We start from the raw sequence: 19,211 nt of genomic DNA on the forward strand, positions 1-19,211 counted from the left end.
TTTCTGACCTGTGCTTTTTTTGGTAAGATTATTTTTAACTTTCTTTTTAAATTGATTTTAAATGTAATTTTCTCACTCCTAACCTAATTTTCCATAGTCATGTCCTCTTACCCCTGGTGAATAATAAAATAATGTTGTTGATTAATATTTCTGATATTTCATAAACGTTGCTTTAATTCTTTCAGTTCCTTTTTGGAACACGGTCATGCCATACTGACCTAGCCTTACTTTGTGCCGTTAAATATTGTACTAACTTGCGAGACGATCCACGATCATTTCATTGATTAATCGTTATTATCACCATAATTACATTGTTCATCTTTCTTCGCTTTCTCCCTTATCCTGCTTTGCCACCAAGCCACTTCCCATCATTGGTATTCTTCCCTATTATCGTTATTTCCTTTTTCCCTTGTGTTCTTTTTCCCAATGGTTTGCCCCAGTGTTTACCATATTCTTATTAGTTATTGAAATATGTTCCCCTGGATTCACTTTGAATGTGTATTTTTTTCATTATAGATATTCATAATGTTGCACAAAATAATTCCCGAATGTGATTCCCGGCCCCTGAGATCAGCGGCCCTGTAGACTATCATAGTTGGGGAGAGTGGATTGCATTTTCTGTTCAATAATCCTCTCTTTGTATAATTTAGTCAGTCAGATCCCTAATGGAGGCAGTGAGCAGTCCCTTGGGAAGTTGGAAACACCGATCTGCTCCCTATTTTCCGCCAAACTGCAAAACACCCTTTGAGCAACACAGAATTTTGGGAAATTTGTGAAGCTCATTACTCTTCTCACATAACAGTAGCACACGGAGATAGGAAACTTTCACATGAGTAAAGTGAGCGGAATGCCTGTCGGGCCCATTCATTGCCCTGACTTTTAAAGGGGGTAAACGGAAATGAAGTTCCCCAGTGCGGATTGGCTTTGCAATGGAAGTTACAAACCTGAACCACGGGTCAGAGCCGGATCCTTGACAGGCGGAATATCTTCAACTTCTTCATAAATTGCTTGGTACAAATCAATTGCTGAATCCCAACTGCCAGTGACATAACCTGATGGAGATAATGCGGAGGGATTAACATTTTGTTGCGTTTTACCTTTGTTTAATGATAAAATGTTTGCAAATAAAAACACAAAACAGACGGCGAACGTGAATGCAGAAAGTCAGTGAGCTGGCTATGTAGGATCTTTTGTTAAGTCTTTTTTTTAAAGAGAGAGTGCGTATCCATACGTGTGTGTGAGAGAGATAGAGAGAGATAGACGTTATGTGTGTGTGGCTGTGTCTGTGTGGGCGTGTGCGTGTGTGGGTAACCGCATGGACACGTGTTCAACTCCACCAGACTATGGAAAATGTAATTAAGGTCGGAAAAGACGAAACTAGGCGTTTTCGGGAGGAATGAATTCCAGCTGAAAACTCTGTTGTGAGACCCAAGGGGATTTTAGCTGAAGAGAAGCTGGGGAAAATGACTGAATTCTGCTGACAGCATCAGGTTGGAAAGACGAGTGAGGAGCTGACGTTTCTTTTATGTATCGCAACAGTATTAAAATTAATTTGCTGTGCGCATGGAACAGGAGTGTTATGGTTTTTCAGATCAGAGTAGTTAGTTATGTCAGGGTACACAATATTCATAAATTGGTGCCAAAAATCCCATCAAAGTCTCACGACTCAAAATTACGGATCGATTCTGGCTATGGAGCTCGAGATTGGTCATCTGGGCAGGGAAACGGAAGGACACTGATTGGATAGACTTCGATTGACGGAAACATCATGACTGGGCACTAAGTCAAAAATGCGTCAAATAACCTTCAGATCGATGGCTACAACAATTGATTGACCTTCAGACACAGTAGCAGTGGAACAATTAGGACTGTGAATGTGGACAGTCAAGTGACTCTTCCGTTCAAATGACACATTTAACTGTTTGACCGTGGACTTTGAACGAGAATACTCGCTAAATCGGTTAAAATTAATTTCCAACATGACAAGTGACATTCAATGGAAAAGGACAATAAAGTGAATTCTCGCCAGCGAATGAGGCATGAAGGCACCTGAAAAAGAAACTGGAGCCAATAGGATTCAGGGGGAAAATCTTCGCTGCTTGAATTCAGAGCGAGCACAAAACAAGGGAGTTGTGGTTGTTGGACCTCAATCATCTTGCAGTACTTGGACATTAATACAGGAGCTCCTCAGCATAGAGTGCTAGGACCAACGATCTTCACCTGTTTCATCAATGACCATCTCTTCATCTGAAGGTCATGAGTGGGGATGTCCGCTGATGATGGCACAATGTTTATTACCAGTCTTGAATCCTCAGCTACTGCAGCAGGCCATGTCCACATGAAGTCAGACATGGACCATATCCAGGCCTGACGTTCAGAGTGGTGAGTAAAATTCGCGCCTCACTAGTGCCAAGAAATTACCATCTACATCAAGGTGCAAATCCACTGTCAGCCTTTAACATTCTGTGGCATCGCCATCACTGATTCACCCGCAGACAACATCCCGGGGGTTTCCATTGACCGAAAACTGAACTGGGCTTGTGATTTGAATGATTTGGTGACAAAAGCAGGTCAGAGGCAAGGAACCCTTCTGAGGAACTCAACTCCAGTCTAGGCAAATCCTTTCAATCATCTACAAGGGACAATCAGGAGTGTTTTTGTATATTCTCCACTTGCCTGTTTGAGTGCAGCTACAACAAAACTCTAGAAGTTTGCCCCCATTCAGAATAATGCTTTTCGCTTTATTGGCACCACATCCACAACCAATTACTCCCTTCACCATCGACTTATAGTGGCAGAAGTGTGTACTGTTTACAAGATGCACTTGAAGAATCCAGCAAGTTTATTTAGACAAGACCATCCAAAACCACATAAACAACCAAGGATAATGACAAGGGAAGCAGAGACATGGGAAAACAACTTCCTGGAAGTCACCCTCCAAGCCTCTCACCATTCCTATTTGGATATTTGTCGGCATTCCGGCATGGTCGCTGGGTCAAATACTTAAACTCCCTCTGTAAAAGCATTGTGGATGTACCTACGCAACATGGACTGCAACGGTTCAAGAAGGCATCTCATCACCACTTTCTCGAGGAGAATTATGTATAGGCCATGAATGCAGGGCTGCCAGCGAGGCTCAAATATCATTCATGAATTGAAATAAAAAATAAAAATATCCGAGATTTAATGTGAAGTCAGTGGTAATATTTGTCCTCACCTTTCCTTGATGATTGTCTCCGCATTACCACAATTAGTGTGATGAACTCACAGATCAACAGGATCCCGATTGTTATACCGATCACAAGAGGGATGGAAGTGATATTGTCTTCATGTTCTTAATGAAATGTTAAAGAAAGATTCAACTGGGACACAGGATGCTATGTATTGTTAAATAGTCCAACATTCTGAAACACTAAGATTAACATCAGAATATTTTAATAAAAACAAGCAAATGTCAATCATATCACATCATTCTGGACATTAGCCTTGACAGGAATACTATTTATTCATAAGACCAACCTGCGGGTGTGGATTGAGAAGCAGCCAACGACAATTCGGGACCTATGGGTTATTATGCAAAAAAAAGATAGAACATTAATTTAGAAAGTCATCTGTTGTTCATCATTTATGAATTCATGGGACATATTGAACGAACAATCACCAACCGCCAATCTCCCGGCTCCAACCCGCCCCGTTCTCCACTACCCTTACCGGAACAAATCACACTGGCGTCTTCCTCGTGATCACAGTCAGGCTGAGCAGACGCTGAAGAAGGACAATCGGAGAGAATGGATTCGCTTCCGGTGCACCTCACCTCATCAAACCACATGTCACCTTCACCCTGGCCAAAAGCGGCCCCTCCTGCGGCAAGTAGAGCAGAGCCACAACCCAGCTGTCTGCAGACAACATTGGCATCGGCCATATCCCAGGAGTCATCACACACCGTGCCCGTGGTGTTTTTGCACTGTATCTCCACTCGTCCGGAGCATCTGCTGTTACCTCCAATCAGGCGCAAACCTACACCCGAATCTGTCAAAGATAATCAATCACTATTATTTCTGCACAAACATACAGGTATACAACTCAGATAATTGATATAATAAATCGGATAGATCACCTGATTGTCGACCACAATCCATTTCACTTTCGGGTTTATCCTTCGTTATCTTTCCTCTTGTTGGGGAAGGAAACGTGCTGACTCATTTGGACATCAATGAATGAAATAACAGTCTCCTATTAGAAGGTTTGTTTTGTTACCTGAACATAAAACCCCTGCATCTCGTCTGTGATCACAGTTGTGTTGTCCCCACGGGTCTGTCCGACACTGCCAAATGGTCGACTCGTGTGAAATACATTCTATCTCATCAAGCCAAATACGTCCTGATCCTTCTCCGAATGACCGAGTGCTATAGTCAACATAATCAAGAGGGTCGCACTGTAGCTGTTTACAAATCACCTCAGCATCATGACTAACCAGAGCGTCCCAGCACACTGTTCCCCAGGTCCCATTGTAGAACACTTCCGCCCTCCCCTGACAGCGATGCTTTCCATTCACCAGCCGCAGCTCCTTGTGTTCTATCAACGAAATAAGAAATCTCCAGATGTTTCGAGTGATAAATGGAATCAAGTCAACAGTGCCCCCAGAACACAAGTTGTGCCAGATGTGTTTACTGAATATAGATAATTATTCCAGAAATGTAACAGTGATGCATGTACAATCCAATTATACAATCAAGGATAATCAACTCAGATTTCAAAAGAGCGAACTATACATCTTCCAATTCATTGAATTACTTGAAGAACTTTCAGAAAGATTATGCAGAGATAATAATGTCTATGTAAATCCACATGGATTTTGAAAGCAATAACTTTCGAAAAGTTTTCAAACATCAGAATTAAGGTTGAGATCAGGGAAAATGAAATTATCAGCACAGTATTAAAAGAAGAGCCAACAAACAACAACGCAGGATTTCACTTAGAATAGCAGAAGATGGAGCGTGCTGTGCACATGGATAAATGCTGGGGGTCACATCTGTTTAAGATTAACATACTACACTTGGTATTTGGAATTGAAGTAAATGTTCAAAATGCACTAGGATTTGCAGTTAATACCAAGACAGACTCCACTAACTGCAGGAAGACGTTCAGAGACGGCAGGATAGGCGTGTCAATGCCGAAATTATTTCAGTGCTGATTAGAATAAAGTCGTGATTTTTTTTGGACGAAGAAATACAAGAGCCAAAAAAATTGCTGCGATTTCAGCTTTTTTTTTCACTCTCTATTACCCAGATGGAAGGAGAATGTGGAACATGGAACATGTACGTTTGGTAGGGCGAATTGTGGTGATGCCTTGAATTTGACGTTTGATAAAGACACGAGAGGAAAATGCAGAGTGGAATTCAGCTCATGCCAGATGAAATGATGTAAGATTATGAGCAGAATAAGCAGCTGTCAGACGCGTTGAGCAGAATAAACCGTTGATGTGCAGTTTCTGCGCTATTCAGTAAAATACCATCTGTGTGAATCTTCTTGTATAAAGGAAATGAGTTCATTTAGGTCACCCGTACCTGAGCACATAATCATCACATCTTCTTTATGAGAACAGTCGTTGGAACCCCAATATGCAGAGGGACATTGCCAGAGATACGATTCCTTCCCTGAGCACTCCAAGCCTTCCAGCCAAACTGGACCTGAGCCTGGTCCACAAGAGGCAGGAAGTGTCACGTCCAATGCCTTTCCGCAATGCAGCTGTTTGCAAACTACGTCAGCGTCTGTCAGATCCCAGGAATCATCACAAACTGAGCCCCAGGTCCCGTTGTAATTACTCTCCACTCGTCCTGCACATGGGCTTCCACCATCTGACAGCCTTAACTGTATGTGTTCTGAACCAAAAAATACAGTATTTATCAAGAGGATTCGATTACGCATTTATGTCATAACCCAATTGAAACTATTGAATATTATTCAGCAAAAGTAATTTAAAAAATATTTGACTTGACTATGACAGGTAACTGTTTCTATAGTTGAAACCATGTATCTCTAATTATTTGAAATTTGTAGTGTGGAATGCACAAATATTTCAAATATTCCCACACCTGACTCCTACGATATTTTGGATTTCAGTTCACATATTGTGTGCTCAATGCTGTGTGCCCTGTTTCAACCTCAATTAAACTTTTTTGTATTCATCGTTGCACCCAAACTACTTATAAACTTCAATTGTACACAGTTTATTTTTCCCTGCACGCATCTCGAACCCTTATTTCACTCGATTTCTGAATATCTCGCTATTTTGTATTGATTATATTGAAAAAAAATGCTGTAACTCCTCAGGAGCTCTGACAGCATCAGTGGAAAAAGAAACCAAATTGACTTTTAAGAAAGACATTTCACAGAAGCTCAGCCTTCTGCTGCTGAAAGGCCTGTAAGTACCTGGGTTTTTCAAGGATGGAATAATCCAGAAATCCCATGAGCGGCCTCTTGCCCTGACCAGTATGTGAACTGCAATTCTATGAAAACGTTGTTTAATTAACACAATTTCGCACCAAGCTGTAAGGCTCCTCCCGACACCACCTCACCTCCGCCTCACAACACCCCCCGACCCGCGCTAACAACACACTCTCCCAACCGTGCAGTCAGAATTACCTGTCTGAGAGATAATTGAGAATTCGGTCGTTAATAAATGCACAGCTAACATGCAAGCGCTGTTTGTTGATCAGTTCTGTCCGTGCCCACTCTCTCCACGTTAGCCCTCCAGTGTTAAGCAGTTAGGTTAAAAGAACTCGAGGAACAAGTGACGTATATTCACACCACACTCCTTATTAGATATTTCTATGTATGTTCCTGTAAAATTGAACTATTTATTCACCTGAACACAGAACTCCGACGCCGACACTCTCATTGAGAGAAGAATTCATTGCAAATGGGCTGCAGTTGCGGAGATGCAATTCGTTTCCTCCACACTGGACATCATTCACCCACACAGGCACTTCACTCTCTCCATAATTTGAAAAGATATAAGCGGCAATTGCGACACCACATCCAAGTTGCCTGCAGACCACGTTAGCATCATTTATTTCCCAGAGGCTGTCCTGTACTCTGCCCCAGCGACCGTTATGGTAAATTTCCACCTGACCATCACAGCGGCTTCCCCCATTTGTCAATTTCAGTGACCAACTTTCATCTACAAGAAGAAAGCCGTTGAGAGCAAGGGTTAACGTTCAAAAAAAAATGCACATTTGATTCAACATAACCGGGGCAATAATTATTCAAGTAAATGTTGTGACCGTGGTGCCAAGGTGAGGCAGATCACTGGGTACCTGCTGAGCCCTCTGATGCGGGAGGGTGAGCAGTGGCATTCGTGCTCCGTTAGTGGAACAATTTCAGAGGTAGGAAGAGGGGTGTAGTCCTGCAGATGATTTTTAAGGATATTGCAAACAATCTAGTAAATTGCCATCAACGGAATAATATCCTGGTAATATTAAAATATCCCAGCACAACGCACGAGCGATAGAACTGATGAACGTCGCCGGATAAACGGTGCATGAGAGCGCTAATCAAGCTCATGTGACTTTGTGATCTGTTCTCATGGACTCATAGACTCAGTTCTGTGAAGAAAGGACCAATGGATGTTTTCATGTGTTACAGATGAAAAAGTTCGAGGGCAATGTCCGTCTGGTTTTTTTGTTGGACAGTTCAGAACTAATTTGGCTGGGAGATGGGAACGGGCAGATAATGTTAGAGAGAAAAACCAAACTGCACAGAAAACTAGAAAAGAAAGATTGCAATAACGGAGGAAATAATGTGGTGTTATTCAGGATAAGCGCAACAGGGGTTGTATAAGGGCCTCAATTATATTTACCATTCAGGTGTGTGAACATACATTGTAATAACTGATTTTCGTGACGTACAGGCTCTTTTGCAGGTGCAAAAATGGATAATTGGCTTAGACACGTGCAGGACGATGCAAAAACTCCAAGGCTCCCTGGCTGATTAAAGAGGTGGGGATTAAGGTGAAGCAGAACAAAATATATGCATAGGATATTGAATTTGGATAATGCAAGTGAGATCCAAGATTAATGTACAATATCCAGACCGTATAAGAGAGTCCCACTAACATAAAACGTGATCTTACAGTCTTATATAGGCACAAAACCGACACCAGGAAGGACATCGGCATATAAAGGCTGATGTTTTGGCTCAGCTGCTGAGTGAGCATTTTGAGTATGTTTTTGCCAAGGAAGAAAACGCTGCTCAATGGTGGACAAAGAATAGGCAGAAGAAAAAAGAAATGCAATGGCTAGATATTTATAAAGATGACGAATTGGCTTAGGCAACGGATTTTGAATTTGACACGACACATGGATTGGATGAGATGTATTCGAGGGGCATGACCTGAACTGAAATCGCCAGATAATGGTCATAATGTTCCCATGCTTCTTCAATGCTGATAACTGATGTTTCCAAATATTATACCCTTGCTCAAGAAAGGGTTTAAGGATAAATGCAGTAAATTCAGACCAGTAAGTTTAATATTGTCTTTGGGAAAGCTTTCTTTCCTTGGAAAATATCCCTTGGGGCAGAAGTAACAGCAAGTTATGCTTGAAAAAATGTGGATTCATTAACAAACTAGGGCGGATTTGGTAAGAGACATCGCATTGCACAGACTTGCTAGAGTAAATAAATGAGGTTACAGAGAGTGTAAATGAGGGTCATGGGGTTGATGTGGTTTTGATGGACTTTCAAATGACCCTTGGAAAAGGGCCACGAATGATGCTTGGCAGAAATGTTAGCGCCTGTGGAATAAAAGGCTAAAATGGCTGCTTGGAGATGGAATTGCTCTTTGAAAGGGACAGGATGTCGTGTTCAAGATTTTTTCTTTTCCAGGCCAGAGGAAAAGAACATTCCACCCGGATAGCAACCCTAATTTTCCAGTAATATATATTATATATATTATTCCAGTAATATATATTATTGGTTGTAAGAGGAACAATTTATTGTTTTTTTTTTCACGGAATTTTTAAGTGTTGTAAAATGTTGAAAGGATAAAATTCAATCGAACACAGACAAGCTGTTAGAACGGGTCGGAAAGTTCCAGATGAAATTTAGCTGAGGGAAGCATTGGTTGGCTCACTTTTGTCGGAAATAAATAAATGTATATTTAAAGTTGATAAGTGTTTTTTTCAAAACTACCGGATGTCTCAACGCAAGTTACAGGCATTTATTTGCATTGTGTAATGTCGTCACTGTTGCAGTTTAAGGAACGCCGCAGCCATAATGGGCGCAGTAAAATCGCACAAACAGTCATGTGATAATGACCAGATGAGTTACATTGTTTGATGTTGATTAAGGGATAACTTTGGAAAGGACACCGGGGAAGACTCTCTCGTTTCCCTCAAAATAGAGCCATGGTTCACATTTTTATTAACGTCCACTGATGCAGAGATGGCATCGATTACCCCTCTTACCTGGAACACGAAATATTATAGAGGGCAGCATTCCCACAGCACTGCACTTCATTCACAGACTTGACTGCTCTGGTAAATAACTTGAGTCATTCTTGTACCTGGCCTTGTGCTTTAGAAGTGAGAGTGTTTTTAAGTGAAATAAGGCTGGCAGACGAAGGACGAGTAGACGGAACAATAAAGAACGGGATCATTTCTAAATGAGTTTCAGCAGCTGATGAATCTCGGGTGCATTTCTACAAACAATTGTACTTCACAGCGCAGGTTGCGAAAAGGCTACTAAAGTTTTGAGTTCTTTGGTGTATAACTAAGGCACTGAGTACACGGCAGGGAAGATGTGATGATTCATGTCGGCCTCATCTGGAGTAATCCTTCCATTTTTGGGCTACAAACTTTAGGGAGGGTCTGAAGGCATTAGAAAAGATGCAGAAATGCTTCATAAGATCATTATGGTGATGATAAACTTACTTTTTCTACATAGTTTTAGGGAGCTACGAATATTCTACTTGGAGAGGGAATGCTCAAAACCTCCGGGATCTGGACAATATGACACAGAAAAATTATTGCCAATGGCGGAAGGATCATGAATGATCAGTACAGATTTATGGTGATGGACAAATTGGAAATTGTGACGTAAGGATGCTAATTTTGCATGGTGCGATTGATCAGGTCCTCCAATGCACTGCCTGTGAATGTGGAGGACGAGGATCTGCAATGCACTGACTGAAATTGTAGTGAATGAGGAAATGCAATGGAATGTCTGAGAAAATGCTGGATTACGATCTGCAATGCACTGTCTTAGATTGTGATGGATGAGGATCTGCAATGCATTGACTGAGAATGTGGGTGATGAGGACCCGGGATGCAATGTACGAGAATGTGGTGGATGACAATCTGCAATACACTGTCTGAGATTGTAGTGGCTGAGGATCTGCAATGCACTGTCTGAGAATGTGGTGGATGATGGTCTACAATGCATTGGCTGAGAATGTGGTACGTGAGGATCTGCTTCACGCTATCTGACAAAGTGGTGGATTAGAATTTGAAATGCACTTTCCAAGAATGTGGGGGGTGAGGATATGAAATGCACGGTTTGAGATTGTGGCCTATGTGGATCTGCAATACATTGCCTGAGATTGTGGGGGAATGGAGATCTGCAATGCACTGTCTAAGAATGTGGGTGTTTGATGTTCTGCAATGTACTGTTCGAGTATGTGGATGATGAGGGTCTGCAATACACTGCCTGAGAAACCGAAGGATGAGGACCTGAAATGCACTCTCTGAAAATGATGATGATGAGGATCTGCAATTCATTGTCGGAAAATATGGTGCTTGAAGATATGAAAAGCACCGTCTAAGGATGTGGCGGCGAGGATCTGAAATGCACTGCCTGAAGATGTGGTGGATGAATATCAATCGGAGATTTTAAAATATATGTGGTCAGATAATTGCATGGAAAATAATACCGGATTATTGTAAATTGCATGGGTGTGTGAGTGGGTGAGATACTTTTGCAGAGAACCTGCACGTACAGAACATGCTGAAAGGCCTCTTTCAGTGCTGCAGGGAGATTTTTTTCAATCCATGATTACATCGACTGAGAGGATCACCCGAACAGATGACACTCGCGTCATTTCCATGTGAACAGTTAAAATTTTCCCCGGATGTAACCGGACAATCTGTCAATCGGGATTCATTCCCGCGGCACCTGTAATTTTCCTTCCACACGGGGCCAGTTCCCTGCCCAAAGTAAGAACCCCTCGGGATTGCCTTTACAGCCCCGCACTGAAGGTGCTCACACACCACACTCGCGTGTTGTAAACTAAAGTGAAAATCACACAGCGTCCCCCACTGCCCTCCGTGCAGCACTTCCACCCGGCCGGAGCACCTGTTCTCACCACCAACCAATCGGGGTCCATGCTTCCCTGTTTTTAATAAAAATGAGGACGAAAACATTTTGTAAATCCACATTTGAATATAGACATGGCGAAAGAAAAAAAGGAAAAGATGAAAATGGATAAGTGCGTGTTACACTGCACTGTTTACACATCTTATTGTTTGAAACTCACCAGACTGCGAAAGCCTTTAAACGAACGTGTCTATTTGCTCAAAGTAGAGAGTTCATCCAACAAAAAGCTAATGGAATTTTGGACTTTGTCACAACAGCTTTGAAATACCAAAGACAGGACGTGACGTTTCAGTCATACCCAGTATTGGCCAGAACCAACCTGTATAACATATGTCAGATTTGGACAGGGCACTCCGGAAGAAAATATTCGTCTTGGAGGTAATAAAACGTAGATATGAAAGATGTATAATGTAATTAAATATTGTATTATGATCCCAGTTTGAACAAAGATGACTTGAACCTATTTAATCTGGAAGAATTAGGGTTGATAAAACTATGTTAAAAATCTTATATTGATTTCAAAGATTTGATAAAGAGTGACGGGTGCAGTAACCCAGAACAAGGCCACTCAAAGGATGAATTTGCTGTTGCCGGGGATAGGAATATATTTGACAAGTTTGCATTTATTACTGGCTCCTACACTCCCCTGCAAAAGCGATTGAAATCCATTTCCTTGAACTGCTGACGTGGGCAGATTGAAAGTAGACTTGCAATGCTGCTACTGAGATAATCCCACTATTTTGAGCGAGAACCCAGAAAGGAAATTTTCTCCTAATTATTTACCTCATTTGGGTCAATTCATTGAAACGCCTCTCTAAAATAACGCAACCACCGTTAATTAATGATTCGCCTACGTTTGTAATTAATGAAGTTTGCCTCAGGTTTGGCAAACGGAACACGACTTGAGAGTTCTTTAGATAATCGGTGTTCCGGCAAATGTGAATGAAGAACCTATGCATGGTGCAAGCATTAATTTAGCAATAATAATGTGCTATTTTCAGATAACGTAGAAGTTACTGACTTACACATAATTGTGTTATTCCAGAATCATTAAAAAGCGACAGTGAATTATAATGAAGGGCTTGGGAATGATCATGAAAGAAGGAAATATCAATGGCTTTTTCTCAGTTTCTGAAAAGTTCACCAGAAAACTTTTTTTGTCATTCGGATTCGTTTTACTCACCGGAACAGCTCACACTGACATCGTTCATGTGGGTGCAGTCGTTTTCATTTACTGGAGAGTTAGGACAGTCTGTCAGGCTTGTCTCATTGCCTTCACATTCAAATTTATCGCTCCGTTGAAGTCCAGTGCCCTTTCCAAAATAAGCCCCTTTTGCCACGGACACAGCGACTCCACACTGAAGCTGATCACAAACCACACTGGCGTCATTCCAATCCCAGTGAAGATCACACACTGTTCCCCAGGTTTTGCCGAACTGTATTTCCAGTCTGCCCGAGCATTGGGAATCCCCGGAAACGAGTCTGGGAAACCTGTGATCTGAGGAAGAACAATTCATGATAGTCGCAATCATTTTCAATTTTGTGCATATCTGTTTAAGCAAATCCTGTCATGATGACTCCTGATAAAATTTTCATTCTGGCATAATCGCGATTAAGCTAAACCCTACATTGCTCCAGAAGTTATTGCTTGCAAAGTGGCCATATTCAACCTTTAACATACGTAGATTTATTGCTACCTCAGTACGGTGTTACAAACACGCACTATATCTACAGAGGGAACTTAGCTAAGCATCTATTGAAAGAGATGTGCACTTTGACGTCAAACAATGTCTACTGTACCCGCAGCCAACTTTCTTCATTCCCACATCGTTCTTATCCCGATTCCCGCCCTGAAACTATGGACCGAAATGCGGCCTATGAAGAACACTGAAATTCTGTCTACACTGAATGACAAAAAGATAATGCTACCCTTTCCCTCCAACCATAGCATCTTTCACCCCAACACACGTGCACACCTTCGAGGTGCAGTCGATAGATCTCATTAATGAAGACCACCCTGAATTCGACTTTTCACAGCTGGTATTACATTGGCACTAATTTGCAAATATAAAGTACATCAAATTGCATCCAGGCACCTCCCCTCCCCAGCCCCATCAATCCCTGCGGGAAAACATCTGATCACCAAAAAAAATCCCTTTCTCTTCCATTCCGTATTTTCTATCGGGTTGTATGTAATAATTTTATTACATATCTATTCTCAAAGTCCCAATTTATCTACTTTTACTACCTCTGGCCCCTCACGTTTCAATCCCTTCTCTTGAAATTATAAGACCGTCTCTTCACAACATCTACATATATGGAAGCGACAGCAGCTTTCTCTTCATAATACTTTCTGGGCGTAACTCTTCCCTGCCACCTATTGCACATACCGTGAAAGGCCAGAAAAGTAGTCGGATAAATCCAGGAACCCTGACTTGTCCTCGAGTGTTTAGAGTCTCCCATTTGATCTGCTGGCGTTTGTCATTTCGTCAATGGAGCACATTGACGAACACAGACACGAAATAACCTCAAACATTAACTGTTTGATTCCACACTACTTTCCTACTGAAAAGTTCCGAACACTGGAAGCGCAAAGCAATGTTAAGAGCCCTTTTGAATCTGTCAGTAAAATGTAACGGTCACATACAAGGGGAAATAAATGGCTCGTGCTATTTTAGCATTTTTAACATATTGACAGCTAGAATCAAAAGGAACCAACTACCGAATAATCATATACAGTTCTGGGAACCAAGCCTTGGTTTGAATACGCTGATCATGTAATGAGTGCATTTAGACCTCCCCAGAATGTTCCTCGTCTTTCCAGTGTAAACTTGAAAGGACAGCTTATGTCGATTGGTTCTTGTTCCCTTACATCACCTTTTGATTCCCGAAGCTTTAGGGAACCTCTTAAGGCTATGATCGACGAGCAAATAAATGGGGAGACAGTGATAGTCCAACAATATTCTCTCTCATCGTCACTCGGCCCTCACATCTAGTTTAATCAGGACAGTGAGAGGCGATGAAGAAGCAAACTCATTGCAACCGAATAGTCTTCACGGGCCTTGGCAATTAATGTCCAGTAACCTTCCATCACGTAGCCTAAATTACATCGTATAATGTAGGGCAGAAGAGATAAAAACAAAAATGACCCTCAATAATTAAGGGTCATTTGATCCAGGACAGCAACTGCACTGCCGGATGCATTCAAACGTTTGGATAACAGAGTATCAGATCGCTGCCTTCTATAATGGTTACCAAGGTTGTTTATGGATTGTTTGTCCATTAACGAATGTCGTCTCTGAATATCGTTTCCACAGTTTTAGTGCCAAAAGCCAACTGGTGTGAAACGTGAACATTGCCTCTCCACAGGAACCTCTTACTCAAATCATTGGGTTTGGCATCTTCTGTTTTTTTTTAATAGTTACATCGTTTCCTTTACATTTAACAGTAGATTTTCTGTACTGTCGTGCAATAGAGAGAAAAAAACAAGCTAATTCCGTGAGAGACGATGTGGAGCTAGCGGACAGCGAGCAGAATTAATTCCAAACTGCATAGCAAACAGAAATCAATGATTAGGGATTGAGGGTAGATATTCAGACCAGCACAAAGGTAGTACATTGTGTTCCAGCAGGACGGATGCCAGAAACAATATTGTTTACCGTTTACAGAAACAGATTATCCACAGGAAACAGTTCAAAATTAGTCTGTGAAGTCAAATTCGAAGCTCAGTTGAAACTCAGGAAATCTGTGAGGAGGTACTTACAGAGACAGAATAAACAGTAAATGCAATAAATTCACAAAATGTGCTCTTAATTTGCAAATGAATGTTATAATAGTTAAGGACAATGCAGTACTTTTGTTAGAATTAATTCAGAGCTCAAGTATTCATTGGAAAATGAAAGTGCAAATTAGGTTGATGCGCCATCGGATGGATCTCAGTCTCGGCCTTCATTTTTGGAGGGAAGAAATCAAAAATCTTGATAGTTTCATTATATTTCGGTCAGCCCACTCTTGCGCTCCCGGCATATTACAGTCCCGCCGAAGTCAATGCACATTTGAATAGCTCACCGCCATTTACACCCACGGCACCGCCGCAACGGGGCAGTCAAATTTCAAGAGACGCGAGAAAAGTTGAAAGTTATTTAATTGGATTTTGACAGTTCTACGAGGAAGGTCGGGGGAAATAAAATTAATTGCTTGTGTACATTTGTTTTCACTAGGGAAGGTAGCCCGAGCACTGAAATAACAAAGATCTTTATGACGATTGAACGAATTGACAGGATAGATGATCGTTAACTGTGGTCTATGGCCAAACCTGCAAACTTAAAAAAACTACTAAAATTCCCAAATGCATTCAAAAGAAATGTTTTTTTTACCAGACAGTTGTTAGAATGTGGAACTCGTGGCCACAGAAGATGAGGTGATTGACATGGATTTATTTATGACTGATGAACAGATGGGGGAGAATGGAACCTCACGTTATATTGATGGAGATAGAAGACGTGGTGTTGATTTGGCGGGAGGCTAAATTGGTTGGGGAGCGGGGGAGGCTCGATTAGATCATTAACCCTGAGATTGACCGGTTGTCCTATGGAGTAAGTTGCTTTATCGTCGAAAATATGCGATTCTGTGTAATGTTTCCAACAGAACTACAGATGTGAACTTCGCTAACACGACCTGTATTAAGTGTCCATCCAATTTTGCTTGAGAAGATTATTTTGTGTTTCATAAAAGAAGCTGCCTTGTGTGTGGTGAACGGGCTACCACATTGCTGTTCGATTGGGAGTTCATGGAATTTGAACCAGCGAGAAGGCTGTTTCTTTGAAAGATGGAGAAGAGAATGTTTTTAGAGGGGCTGCCGTTCCCCCTGCACATAATTAAGAAATCAGTCTTATTAACCCACTGAGGAAGATAATGGTGTTTGATGGCGATGATTAAACACCCAGTCAAAGATAAAACTTCGTCTGGGGATGGGAAGTCTCCTGAACAGTGCCTCAGCAGCGCCTATACAGGTCAAGTGCAGTTTCAACAATGAGCAATCATTCGGGAAATAAGAAACTCTGATGAGACAGTTGAAGACCGAAACTCACAAAACATTCAGCCTCTGTCCCGCTGAAGACGCCACGGCATTGGCATTCGGTATTGCAAATGAAAGTTCAGTCAACGGTGTTCCCGGAGTTTAAGATGGTGATGGACTGTTTGATTGTAAAGCAACTGAATGTTAAGTGGAATCTCTCATTCTTTGCTGTCGTTAGCCGTTTGCAGACACACGTGTGGTGCACTTATTACTTGTCTTTTATCATTTGAGGCATGGATGTTGTGTAGGATTTGCTCTGTGTGGTCCTGGGCTGCTTCCTAATTTGATGAATTGCGAATGGAGCCGAGCACTGAGCAGTCATGACCAAACAACTCGTCTTCAGAACATATAGCGTTAAGAATGACATGACTGAAGCAGTTGAATAAAGTTCGACATCGATCAGTAACTTAGAAAATGCAGTTTCCGTTTAATCTTCATTGAGTTTAGTTTTAAAAGACTGATTCAGTTTTATAATTGCTGCCTTTTGCAACAAAATCCTACAAAGTGTTAAATTGCTAATGAATCTGTTCTGAGGATGGCCAGGTTAGGTCCATGTGCCAGGATTTCTTGGGTGCGTTGATGTGGAACTTTCCCCTTTCTTCCAGCAATGTAACGCTGTTATCATTATTCACTGCAATTGTGCCGTGCACTGCACTTAACATATTTGTTTGAAATGCAGCACTTCTTCCGATCTCAATATCAATTAAATATTGAAACGAATGGACTGTGCAGTTAACATCGGGATTCTGTTTGCAGATTAGACCCGTGATGCCCCATGACTTAGACTCTCCCTACGCACAGAAACCTTCCTCCCCAATTCCCGTTTCACAACCTGTAAAATATCAGCCCAAATATTCCGTACTAGTGACTCTCGGAAACCTAAGGAATGGCAGAGATGAGCATGCGGCCCCTGCGGAAGTATTGGCGCCTTGAACTATGTGTGAACAGCCGGGAAGTTTCAACTTCATCTGGGGAATTCCCCTGCTCTCTGGGAGACTCCTCAATGGAACTGAATGAAAGACACGTGCGCCCTCCGATGTGCTCCCCAGGGTCGTTACACCAGGGAATTTATACAGGGAGGGAGAACATAAATCAATGATCTAACAGCCGGGCAAATGAACAACTGGACTCTGCAATCGCTCTCACTCATTCCCCCAAGAGCATCCCGAACCATCCGGGCGAATGGCGAGGGAGAGGGTAGAGTGCGTGCGGGATTTTCCGGACATTCTTCCCTATCCTCGGATGGTCCGCGTCACCTCACAGCAAGAAGCCAGCAGTGATATAAAGCGGGGTGCAACCTGCCATTCCGGTGTGAGCTTATTTTTTTTTAAATTAACACAATTATTGACATGAATTTATGACACACAATGAATCTGATTGAATATAACATTAACTCCAATTGAAATATCCTGCCCTAAGTCTCATTCTTCAGCAATCGGCTGTCCCAAAATAACATCTCCACCTTTATTCCTGGGGAAAAAATCAGACCCGGCGGGCGATGAGAAGCAGAAGAAATATTTGTACCTGAGCAGATCGCGCTGGCATCATTGTTGTGTAACCAGGAATAGTGATCCCAGGCAACTGATTTACAGTCTCGCAGGGCGGCCTCGTTCCCGCTGCACTCAACATCATACGTCACAATGGGTCCGGAGCCTTCCCCAAAGTGAGCCCCGCCCGGTGCAGAGACTGCGGTCCCGCAGCCCAGTTCCCGACACACAACAGCGGCGTCCTGCAGGTCCCACCTGTAACCATGCACAGTCCCCTACTGTCCCCTGTAGTGAATCTCCAATCTTCCTGCACACCGACTGCCCCCATTCGCCAGTCTCAGTTTCACCGCCTCTGTAAAATACAATAATAAGCGCAGAATTACAACCCATTAAATCCGCGAGACCCAGCTAACCGGTCTCCACTTTCTGCAGGTCAGAGCAGAAGAACCTGGAATATTGGCCTATGCCCAATCTCCCATTGAAACCCGATTTAAAAATAAAACCTGTCAAACACAAGGGTACAATTGTATTCAACCCTTTAAACGAGCCGGTTATAAATGGGAGAGATGCCCCTTCTGGGACAGTTGGTCGATACGTTCAGAATATATTCCAGTCCCCGGAGATCAGGAGATGGACGTGACTATAACAGCGAACTCACTGACTGGCGGAGACTGAGGTCCATTCAGAGTACCAGAGCACAAATGCAATCTCGTTCTCCCAGCCAGCCCTTCCCTCTCCCGCCCACCGGAACTGGAACGTCATGTAACCTCTATCTCTGTCTGGATGTAATTCGAGAATTGGCAGCCCATTTGGGATCGGCAGCAGTATCAGTGGTTATTGACATTCCCCTCTCCGGGACCCAAGTCATGGTCGCTCTGCATTAGGCAGCAATTGTCCCTCAACAGGGTTTAAATATGTTCATTGTCAGAGTGCAGGAAACATCCCATTCCTCCCTGACAGGCACATGGAGAGCGAGTTAATCAATGATCAAATCGGTACCGCAATTTTCTCCGACAGTTAGTTTTAATTCACGTAGATTGGACAGGAAAATATCAGATAATATGAAAATTCAGAGTTATTACCTGATGGATCAGCCTGACTGCTCCCAGTTCTGCCTGAAATGAAATGTTGAGAATTAAAGTTTCATGGGTTAAGAGGACGATGAAACGGCCAGAAACGTTATTTGTTCAAAGCAACTGCGAGAATATTTTGTCATTTTTTGAACATAATGTTTTCAGGAACTTTATGTTAAAAACATTCAACAAACACCCAAG

General features: G+C 42.2%; 2 protein-coding genes across 2 annotated transcripts in view; both read right to left on the reverse strand.

Moving 5' to 3' along the window:
- Positions 1-936: 936 nt before the first annotated feature.
- On the reverse strand, positions 937-5,928 carry LOC144673085 (antigen WC1.1-like). The gene is made up of 4 exons (XM_078535083.1): positions 5,568-5,928; positions 4,258-4,575; positions 3,712-4,029; positions 937-1,052 (listed from the first exon to the last, which is right to left on the reverse strand). Exons 1-4 carry the CDS (start codon positions 5,926-5,928, stop codon positions 937-939), a joined length of 1,113 nt encoding a protein of 370 aa, XP_078391209.1.
- A 461-nt stretch (positions 5,929-6,389) lies between these two features.
- The window catches only part of LOC144673086 (scavenger receptor cysteine-rich type 1 protein M130-like), a 44,333-nt gene continuing 31,511 nt past the window's right edge, over positions 6,390-19,211 (reverse strand). Inside the window, exons 3-6 of the mRNA XM_078535084.1 lie at positions 17,975-18,192; positions 12,557-12,871; positions 11,268-11,389; positions 6,390-6,509 (exon numbers count right to left, since the gene is read on the reverse strand). Of these exons, the coding sequence (XP_078391210.1) occupies positions 6,390-6,509; positions 11,268-11,389; positions 12,557-12,871; positions 17,975-18,192 (775 nt within the window). The remainder of the gene's footprint in view (positions 6,510-11,267; positions 11,390-12,556; positions 12,872-17,974; positions 18,193-19,211) is intronic.

The sequence above is a fragment of the Cetorhinus maximus genome, unplaced genomic scaffold (genome assembly GCF_964194155.1).
Source record: "Cetorhinus maximus unplaced genomic scaffold, sCetMax3.hap1.1 HAP1_SCAFFOLD_254, whole genome shotgun sequence".
Lineage (NCBI taxonomy): Eukaryota > Metazoa > Chordata > Chondrichthyes > Lamniformes > Cetorhinidae > Cetorhinus > Cetorhinus maximus.